We start from the raw sequence: 10,738 nt of genomic DNA on the forward strand, positions 1-10,738 counted from the left end.
GGGCAACTTTGGGGGGGGGGGGGGGGGGGGAGACAGCAAAGAGCAGTTGCAGTCAAAGCAAAATACAGACCAAGATCCACACAAACTCAACAAGAATTCACACTTCCCTTAGCGTCTACTCCAGACCATTCCCAATGAGTGGGTAATATGCCCTCCTACCAGCAGATGGGGAGACAGAGAATTACTCCCTGTGCAATCCTGCCTCCCCCCTTAGTATTTCTGTAGACAAAGCTAAGATGAAGGTAAGTGAACAGAGCCCCCCCCCCAACACCGCTACAACAGTCCACGGGGAAAATAAGGAACAACCAGTACACAAATGGACTGGACTGTCTGTCTGAAAATTAGCCTGGGATCAGGCCACAGAAAACCAGGAACTGCAGAGCGCCTTGCACCAGCGCCTTGCACCAGCACAGCAAGCCCGCCCCTGCTTCCTTTGTTTCCATGTATGTGTGTGGCATTTTTTTTTTCTTTTTCTATTTTTGTTCGTTTGTATAAATTTCTTCTCTTGTCTCATTTGTCTCTCATCAGCCATACAGAGAGATCCCCCTAGCGTCCAGATCCTACCCTGGGGAAGCCCCAGCTAGATTCCTGTGAATAGGATGAGACCCAGAATAGGGAGGGTTTGGGAATGGTCTGGAGCAATTAAAGGAAAGAAAATTAGCTGGTAAGATCTAATTTCTTCTTCCTTAACGTCTGCTCCAGACCATTCCCAGCGAGTGGGAAGTACCAATGCAGTACATAACGATGGCAGGAAATAGACAAACCCTGAGCAAATACTGTAGCTCCAACGTCTGCCTTCCGACAAGCTTGCACGTCCAACCTGTAATGCTTCACAAAAGAATGCGGGGACAACCATGTAGCTGCCCTGCAAATATCTGGAATCGGAACAAAGGAATGCTCTGCCCACTATTTGGAGCCCGCCTACCACTCAGCAAGTACACAGAAGACATGGTGTCCTTGATCCAGCGGGCCAGTGTGGCTTTAGAAGTGGCCTCACCTTGCCACTATCCTGCAAACAAGACAAATAGATGATCTGACCTACGAAACTCTTCAGTGTGGCACAGATAACATCGGAGGGCACTCCTTATGTCGAACCGATAGAGAGGCAGGGAAATAGACTGATTCAGGTGAAAAGAAGGCATCATCTTTGTAACAAATGAAGGTCCTCAAGGAAGAGCAGAAACTCCTGTTTGTGAGGGCAGCTCTGTGTTGCAGGGGAATGCCACCAAAGCCAGAAGTGCAGCCGCGGTGAACCTGATCGATGGTGCAGTAGGAGTAGGTGTGCTCTCTCCCCAGTTGTTTCCTCTGGAGCAGGTAGTGGCCCTCGGAAGTGATCCTGAAGTTCTGCGAGTAGAGAAAGGAGCATGGTGAACTTGCACGCTTGGGGCAGGTTGTTGTGAATGAAGCCACAGGATTAAGAAAGATGTTGGCTGTTATTGGTTCTTTGGAAAGCACCAAACTAACTAATCGTGATAAGATCTTGGATGGTCCTGACTCTCCAAACACAGTACTTACCTAGGGAGAGGTTGTAAAGAAAAACGAGGAAAGGATCTCAAGTTTAGAGCGGATTACTCAAAAATCGAAGCCTGTTCAGACTGGTTTAATTAAAAACAATTTTGTGTCATAAAAAACTTGTCTTTATAGAATTATGAGAGATGCCTTAATTTGAGATTTTAAAATTTTTCCAAGGCCACCAGTACTCTCAACCTTGTAAATCTTAAAGAAATTTCTGAGTGAAGTCCTAAAAATAACTGGACTCTAGGCCACCTATTACTAGAGCATATTATGTTGGAGACTATGTTCAGGCCCTGAAAGTGGAGGATGGCAATAAAGTTGGAGCCCATCAGAGTTTGTTTAACAGAATTCTTGTAGAGTTCTGGAGAAGTTGTCACCAAAGCCACCTTAATTTCCACTTTTGCCTTGCAACCAGATTGTCTCTGGGTCCTTCGTTTGTATTTCTGCTTTAAGGATCACATGTTCCTTGGTCAAAAATATTCATGAATTTCTTGATCTCTCCAAGACCACACAAATGAGGGGAGAGGCCATTTTTGTCGGGAGCGACATATTTCCTGCAGTTTCCTTATAAATGTGTTGTAAAATTGGGGGCTAAGATTTATTCCTTTGTTGATCAGGGACATTTAAGTAATTGTGTGGAGGCTAGGAAGCCAACAGTTCTGATTGAGGCTGCCTCAGCGTTTATAGCCTTCTATAGAACAATGTAGCTATTAGCCTCTGGAAGAAATTTCTTGTTATACTTGCTTAAAATATTGGAATAGGTACTCCTCCTTTCCATTATCCTTTGCCCCCCCCCCCCCCTTTAATTTTTTTTCCTTTTATTGAGGTTGTATATGCTGCTTAAGTCCATGTTTTAATCATCCATGTTTAATTGCTATTTTTATTTCATTTTCCTGGAATAGATGGCATTTTCTGTTTTCAAGTGTTATACTCAGTGTTTTTTTTGTAGGAAAAAAGGTACCGATAGTCATACAGTCAACCTTAAGGGCGGGGTCACTATCTATGGCTCCACCCCTACAATAGCCACACCCATTTAACCAACCATGAAGCATTTAAAAAGGCATCATTGAAAATAGGTTCAACAAAAGAACCCCTAAGAGCAACCATAAACTAATAAAATATGTAGAAAAAAAATCAGCTGCTCAGAATGAAATGCTTCCATTCATCCACGATGGCGCTTGGAGCAGTAAGGCATTTTTGAGCTCCTGATTCCTTGAGATTTTGCTCGATGCTTTGGTGACTTTCCCCATGCTAGTCATGGGGAAAACCAGGACTATTCCCTCCTGTAACCCTGGAGGCAATCTTACCTTGCGCCAAACAACCTTAGAGCAATTTGGCGTTCAAGTGCTGGAAGAGCCAGCAGCCGCTTCATTTGGATCTGCGGCATTTTCACTGGATCACAGCATTAAGGGAGTATCGCTTAGCCCTCCCTCGAGCGCAGTTCCTCCAAGACCCGGAAGCAGTTTAGTGTCGACTGGGATGCGGGGTAGTGAGACTCTTGATGTGGAGTTTGTCTCCCCAGCTGCAGGAGGAGGGCCTGTTGCTTCTCCACTTGTTGTAACCTCTGAGAGAGTGCAGTCTGCTTCGTTTAGTTTGCCTCTGAATCAAGGAGCTGCTTTCATTTGAACTAGAGGATTAAAGAAGCTGGCTGTGGTGAACATGAAGTCCTTGTGGGATGCCATTCAAGGTTTGAATTCTTCCATCCTTCAAATTCCTAGCTCCGTTAGGGGTGAAGTTTTTGATTTAAAACACAGACTCTATCTCAGGATTTTGGACTGTCAGTCTGCTAGAACTGGTTCACTGGATTCTGAAGTTAAACAACTGCAAAGCTTTGAATCAGTGACTGCCAGGGAGAGAGAGATTCTGGCCAGGAAGCTAGAATATCTTGATAATCACGGAAGGAGGAATAATTTGAGATTCTTAAATTTTCCTAAATCTCCATTAATTACCTGCTTTTTAGATATGCTAAAGAAATATTTTCATCAGATATTGGTAGTTCTGACTGAGGGTTTTCCACCCATAGTTAGAGCCTAGTACCTGTCTGGGACGTTGCGAAGCTCCTCTGTGAATTCTCAACCTGAGTTAAATCTCTCTGGAGGTTATAACCAAACGAACCACTCTTTTAGTGACTTTTGCTCTGGAACCGGATAAAAACAATATATTTCGCCTATATTTCCATTTTTTTAAAAATTATTCTTTATTAGTTTTCAAATTTACAAGACATACTCATAAATGGCAATACAGCAGGAATCACAGAGATTACATTTAAATTGAAGTATTTCTGATTATTTGGTATTTAATCTCTATTAAATTAAAAATTTATATAATAATAAGAAAAAAAATATTGCTTTCTTAGACCACCTGCAAGCTAAGATGGGGGGTGGAGAAAGTAGATGAGATCAAATTAGGCATTCTAAATCAAAGTAAATGGCCTGGTCCATAAAACCCAGCATACTCTTCCTTTTTCCTTAATTCCTTCACACACACTATCTAGACAGTTTTTTACTTTCTATAAACACTTTAAGCTGATCTGGTTCGTAAAAGACATATTTATTCCCCAAATATTTTATGCTGCATTTACAGGGGTATGCCAACAAAAAATTTGCTCCCATAGATTTAACCTCTTCTCTATAGACAAGAAAAGTTTTTTCTACGATCCTGTGTAGCTCTTGTCACGTCAGGGAAAATCCATATCTTTTGTCCACAGAATAACTTTTGAGAATTTTTAAAATAAAGTTTCATCAATGCATTTAGGTCTTGCTCAAAGACAAAGGATATCAAAAGTGTCCTTCGAGTAGAAACCTCTGATAGGGAATCCTCTAGTAATGCCGAGATATCTTGAAGATTCAGCTCTAAGATTTGGTTATTTTCTGTTGGGTTCACCTTGGATTGCTTGGTTTCAGGGAGGTAGTAAATTTTATTAATTGGTGGTATTGTTGATTGAGGATATGCCAATACTTCACTCAGGTATTTCTTAAAAAAATCCAATGGTGAAATCCCAATAACTGTTGGAAAATTTAATATCCTCAAATTTAAACGTCTGTTATGATTCTCTATCTGTTCCAATTTTGAAGCCATTTAAATTTTATCAACTATCAAAGTTTCTGTAACCTTTTTGAGAGATTTAATTTCCGTTTGCGTCTGTGAGTTTTGAATCAACGATTCTCGTTTGACAGTCTCAAGAGCTTGAGTTAAAGAGTCTATTTTATTCACCATTAAAGCTGTATCTTGGGATGTTTTAGTAACTGCTTTAGTTAGGTTTTGAATGGCTGCCCAGATAGTTTGTAAAGTTACCGCTTGGGGAGCAGCGAGCTCCAAGTTCGTCTCCACTGATTCCTGGGGTTTGGCACCGCCGACTGAGGCCCTCCGGTCACCGCCTTCCAATTCCGTTGAGTCCTCATCACCAGCCCGAAGGATTGCAGGGCAAAGCGGCGGATTAAGTTCTGGTGGGGACAAAGATGTTTCAGTCCCTAGTGGAAACGCCGTTCCTCCGGTCGCTCCAATCATGGGATCCCTCTCACTGGTTTCAGCTGGGTTGCTCGAAAGAAATCGCAGGAGGGTTTGCTGAGTGGGGGTAGGAACGAGGGCTGGCTGCGGTAAGCCCTTTACCACCCCCTTTCTCTTTGTATGCGGCATTAGGCTAAATTCTCTCCAGAAAGAGAACAGCAGACAATCCGCAACACCTCAAGCACGGGCCGCCATCTTGACTCCATATATTTCCATTTTATGAATGCATCTTTTTGGGGGGCTAAAGTTCAAATTTTTCCTGATTTAGCTAGAGACAAACAGAAAAGAAGATGAGAATTCTTGGTATTAAAACCTAGAGTTCTCTCTTTGGGAGGTTCTTTTGTATTAAAATTTGCCTGTAGATGTTTGGTGTCTCTGAATGCAATTATGTTTTCTTTGACTCAAAAACACTTATGGAATTTATTTCTCTTAAGGAAGGTGAAAGAAATATTTCCCTGAATGTATTCACTTGTTAATTATATGCTGTTTAGACTGGCTCTGACTGTTGGACTTTTCCCTGCTCTAATAATTGATCTAGATCAATTATAAAGTATTTTCCTTAGTTATTTCCTTGTATCTTCAGGAAATGTGGACTAAAAGGGTATTTTTTCCATGTTGGTTTGAAACCAGGTAGATTTACTTTCTATGCCTATTATATTGCTGATTTTGCTGTGCATTTATAAGTTTGTTCTTTGAATGTAAATCATTAAACTTACCAAAAGAAAAAAAAAATCAGCTGAAACCCCCAAAAAACAGACTCTAGCATGCAGGATAACACCAGAAAAACAAAATTATTTTCCCTTTGTACTGTTATAAAGATAGCAGATGTAAATTTCAAAAAATGATATATTCCATTTGTCATGAAATGCCTAGCACCTGCCTGGGGTTACCCTGCGGCCACCTGAAGTCTGCCCAGCATTGCCTGAAGTGCACTTAGGCTCATGCTCTATACTAGCACCTTCCACCCACCGACTAGGTCCTGCATGCCTCTGGGCTAGTCTCCCACTCTCACGTTATTTCCCTGGTGATCCAAGGACACTGGTCCCACAGTTCCCAGAAAGCACCCACAGACCCAAAAACATGAACCAGGATTCTCAGTCAGTCCAGGACAGCAGAGTCAGTAAATTAAATAAGGTTTATTATTATAGAACTTGAATAGTGAATGGTTAAAAGGTGAAATCCAGCAAGCAATAGCAGGTACCTAAATATGGATCAATTATAAAACTAAACATTTGTTTACTACCTGGGGATTTCAGGAAATATAGCTGCTCACAGAGCCTAGGAGAAATAAACTTCATGAAATAATTAATATAGTTTTTAGGCTTGGAAACCCACTGTTTCGGCACACCGTTCACTATATTACAAATTAACACAGCTAGCACACTACTTTATCTTAAGCTAAAAATAAAAATTTTTTTCTACCTTTATTTGGTAACACACTTTTTTTCAATTGTGTTGGTCCCAGTTTCTGGTTTCTACTTTCCTCGTCTTCTTTTAACTCTATTGCCAGGATTTCCTGTTTGTCATTTTTCTCTTCTTTTCCTTTCTTCAGTTTTATTTTCTGCCTTTGTCCACATTTAATTTTTTCTTACTGTCCAATCTTCAATTTCCCAGTATTGACTGTATCTACCTACAGCTTGTCCCTATCTCCTTCCCATTTCCATCCAGCATTCCCCCCTCTTTTGACTGCACCTACTTACAGCTTGCTCCTCTCTATTCCCCACTTCTATCCAGCATTTCCCCCTCTCTCCTATCCCACTTCCATCATCTGCCCCTGTCTCCTCCCCACTTCCATCTGGTATGTCTCCCCCTTGCCCTCTCTCCCCCCCAATCTGGTATTTCTCCCCCTTGCCCTCTCTCTCTCCCCCCTCACCATCTGGTATTTCTCCCTTTGCCCCTTCTCTCCCCATCTAGTATCTCTCCCATTCAGCATCTCCCCTTGCCTCTCCTCTCTCATCCAGCATTTCCCCCTTTTCCCCTTCTCTCTCCCCCACCCAGTATTTCCCCCTTTGCCCTCTCCCATTCAGTATCGCCCCTTCTCTCCCCATCCAGTATTTCTCTCCTTCCCCATCTCCCCCTATTCCAGCATTTCTACCTTTGCCTCCTCTCGCCATGTGCAACATTCCTCCTCTTTCACTTCCAGCAACCTCTTCTGTGGCTGCTTCTCCCAATGAGCAGCAGCGGCAGGCAAATCAAGAAGTAAAAGATTCAGGGCCACTTGCTCCGACACACATTGTTGGCTCTGCCAATCCCCTACCTCTCTAATGTCAACTTCCTGTTTCAGGGCAGAGCCGATAATGTGTTTCCTAGCAGTGTAGCCCCGGGCAATGGGGGAATGAGTGGGCAAGGGAAAAAATGGTGCCGGTATGCTGTACCAGTACAGAAAAAGCCCATGTACTTAAGATGTATAATAGTTCTTAAAATTTTTTTAAAGTTTATTTGATCAACTAGCTTTTTGCAGTCCTTTGCTTGGGTGTCACCAGTTGTGTGGCTGGAGAGTTTCTCTGTCCATGGAGAAAATAAAGTTGCATACCTCTAATAATGGTTCTCTGTGGATAGAGGATTTTCCAGCCACACAGTTCCACCCACCCAATGTTGAAGCAAACTTAAAAGTCAAGTGACAGCATTCTACATGGACAGTGAATACAGTACAGTGGGAATCCCTGCACGTGTAGAAGTCGGACGTTTGTGAGCCCGAAGTCTGGGTTGGCTCCCTCACCATGACATCACCACTTGTGTGAGTGGAAGATCTGTCCATTGCAACTTTATATTCTGAGTGAACAGGAAGCCCCACTGAGAGAGAAACTGTAGTGCTGTCTGCTGGAAGGAAGAATAACCAGATCAGATGCTTTTAGCCCAGTGTGGTTTTTTTTTTTTTTTTAATATGATCACACCAACTCCTATGGTCAGGATGGCAACCTGTTACTGGCTCCCTGCCCACTCACTATTATAGCTCTATCCGTTTATGATACGCAATCTTGCATGTAAGTATGGGTTCCATATTGCTCAAACGCACAAAGCCACGCAGAGCCATAGCTTCACTACTGGTTGGGTAGAAAGCCAGGCAGTGCTGGGAAGCAAAGTGGTCAAATGCAGTTCCCTTCCATCTGTAAGCGAAAAGCAGGGCCACCAGAAGGAGGATAGCTTGTGGGAGGCACGTTGAAATGAGTATATAACAAACAGTAAGCTATTGGAAGAGCATTGGGGAAATTGGGAAAGAGGCCACTAGTTATTTTGATTTTGCCCTTGAATCAGTTATCTATCTAGTGTCCAATTAGGTACTTGATTTAACCCATATTCACCTCTAAATGTACAGTATCAGAAAAGGATAAATTATATCTTACCTGTTAATTTGTGTTCCTTGAGTCTCTCCAGACCATTCCCGATGAGTGGGTATATGTGCTTCTACCAGCAGAGGGAGACGAGAAAGTACTGACTAGTGACACTCTATAAGCAAATAAAGGTAGAACACTGACCCAACAATAACAGGAACAGTAGAGTGCCTCAAGGAATGCCTGGGGCAAAGTGAGCACCAAAAATATATACATACCAATCAGCCGGCCCTTAAGGACCAAACAGAGACCCGACAAAATGCAGCTCCAGAACTCGCATGCACCTTGCAATATACACCCATGGGCAACATATCCTTTTTGGGCGGGGAGTGGGGAATTGTCTGGAGAAATTCAAGGAAAGCAAATTCACAGGTAAGATCTAATTTCTCCTTCCTTATTGTCTGCAACAGACCATTCCAGATGAGTGGGAAGTATTAAAGCAATACTCAGCGAGGGTGGAAAATTCCCTGGACCAACACCAAAGCCCCAAAGGAAGCATCCTGCCTTGACTGAACGTCCAGCCTGTAATGCCATACAAAGAAAAGGGATGACCAGGTCACCACTCTGCCAATATCCTGTTCGGGATTGAGCGACTGCTCCGCCCAGGAGGCATGCGCCCTCGTGGCATGGGCCTTCAACACCAGAGGTGCCACTTTACCATTCAGCAAATATGCCAAAGTAATAGCCTCCTTGATCCAGCAGACTATAGAGGCTGCTTCACCTTTCTGCGGCCCCCCCAAACAGCACAAAAAAAAAAGATGGTCTGTCTTTTCAAATTCTGCTGTTTAACGTAGCAACTCAGAGAGGTCCTTAAGAGTGGCATTCTTAAGATGCTTGAAGTGCACCTGCACTAAACACAGGTCCCAGGGTGGAATAACATGCTCAAAAGGAGGCCTCGAATGTTTGACCCCCCCTCCCCCCCTGGAAAAATTGCAAAATGGCCAAATGAAGTGTGATTGATCGAACCTGTAGTGGACCCTGAAAACAAGCCAATGCCGGCAGGGACACCTGAAGGGAAGAAAGAGACAACCCTCTCTGTAAACCACACTGGAGAAAATCCAGGATATGACCTATGAAGGTTTGAAGAGGCACCAACTCTTTCATCAAAAATCTGCCAGACTCAACATAACCAGAGAAGTGGACCACTACCTAGAGCTCAACAGTGTATGAATGACACTAGGGAAATAACCCCCTTTAGCAACTGCACATGCTGAACAACCAAGCCATAAGCGAGAATCAAGCCACCATTGGCATTTGAATGGGATCCTGAAGGATCAGATCAGCTGTTATGGGAAGATGAAGAGGATCGCCTATCCTACCTTGCCTGATAACCTGAGAAATACTGACTGGGTCAAGGCTGCACAGCTCCTTAATACAGTGTCACTAATCGGTACTTTCTCAGTCTCCCTTTGATGATAGGAGTGCATATACCCACTTATCAGGAATAGTCTGGAGCAGATGCTAAGGAATTTTGCTTTCTACTTAACTCATTCTGTTGCCAGTTGCAGTTTCTGCAAACCGTAGCTTTAGGGTCCTACCACTGTGCACATGCACTAGTTCTCATTTAGATTGTTTTTCCTGATCTGGCTGTAGGACTTTGAGATGGAAGAGGAGGACCTGGATGATCTACTAAATGACACAAGACTTTTGAAAAAACTCAAGCGAGGTAAAATCAGTGAGGATGAGTTTGAGAAGCGGTTTTTACACAGTAAAAGGAAGGTAGAGGATGAAGACACGGATGACTGAGGCTTTGGAGTTTCTGTGCTTTGAGAAGGGGGCTGCAGCACTGCATTCTATACAATAAACTTCATTGTGCTTTGCCTAGTTTTATATATCATAACACAGTGACTAAGAAAACCCACTGGACTATCAAGACTCACAACAGGTGCCATGAATGCTAATAAGGCACTTCAGACAATTATTTATTTACACATCAGTTTATTGGCAATAAACAGCATTCATTTACAATTTTATAAAATAAATTGTTCAATTTTAATAACTTGGGTAAACTGCTTTATGTGAAAGTTTCTGTTGAAGGGCTAATGTAGTCAGAGCAGGTGGGAGCCCAATCAAGTACAGCTGTGAGAAATAGGGAAAAGTGAAGGTAAGGCAATGGTGTGGGAATCGGGAGGAAAAGAAAAAGCAATAACCACTTAGGCTTGCACAAAAGTGCTGTTTCTGTAAACCTGGAACTAGTCACTCAAGATTGAGCCATGCAGGGCCAGAGCTTCCAACGTTTACCCAGTTCCAGGAGGAAGATTTTGGCCAGTTCATTTGCATTATGGGACCTTCAACATTGATTTGGTATAATCAACCACTCCAGATCCTATACTACTTTGGAATGAGAGTTTAAAACCAGTACTGGCCAAGAAGTCTCCTTGTGG

At 42.8% G+C, this 10,738-nt stretch overlaps 1 protein-coding gene across 2 annotated transcripts in view; it reads left to right on the top strand.

The window, feature by feature from the left end:
• Positions 1–10,346, top strand: part of DDX55 (DEAD-box helicase 55) — a 28,228-nt gene extending 17,882 nt beyond the window's left edge. For both annotated transcript variants that reach the window (XM_030219862.1, XM_030219863.1), the window contains one exon: positions 9,948–10,346. In XM_030219862.1, coding sequence (XP_030075722.1) covers positions 9,948–10,100 — 153 coding nt within the window. In that variant the 3' untranslated portion in view covers positions 10,101–10,346. The remainder of the gene's footprint in view (positions 1–9,947) is intronic.
• Positions 10,347–10,738: the final 392 nt, after the last annotated feature.

The sequence above is a fragment of the Microcaecilia unicolor genome, chromosome 11 (genome assembly GCF_901765095.1).
Source record: "Microcaecilia unicolor chromosome 11, aMicUni1.1, whole genome shotgun sequence".
Classification (NCBI taxonomy): Eukaryota; Metazoa; Chordata; class Amphibia; order Gymnophiona; family Siphonopidae; genus Microcaecilia; species Microcaecilia unicolor.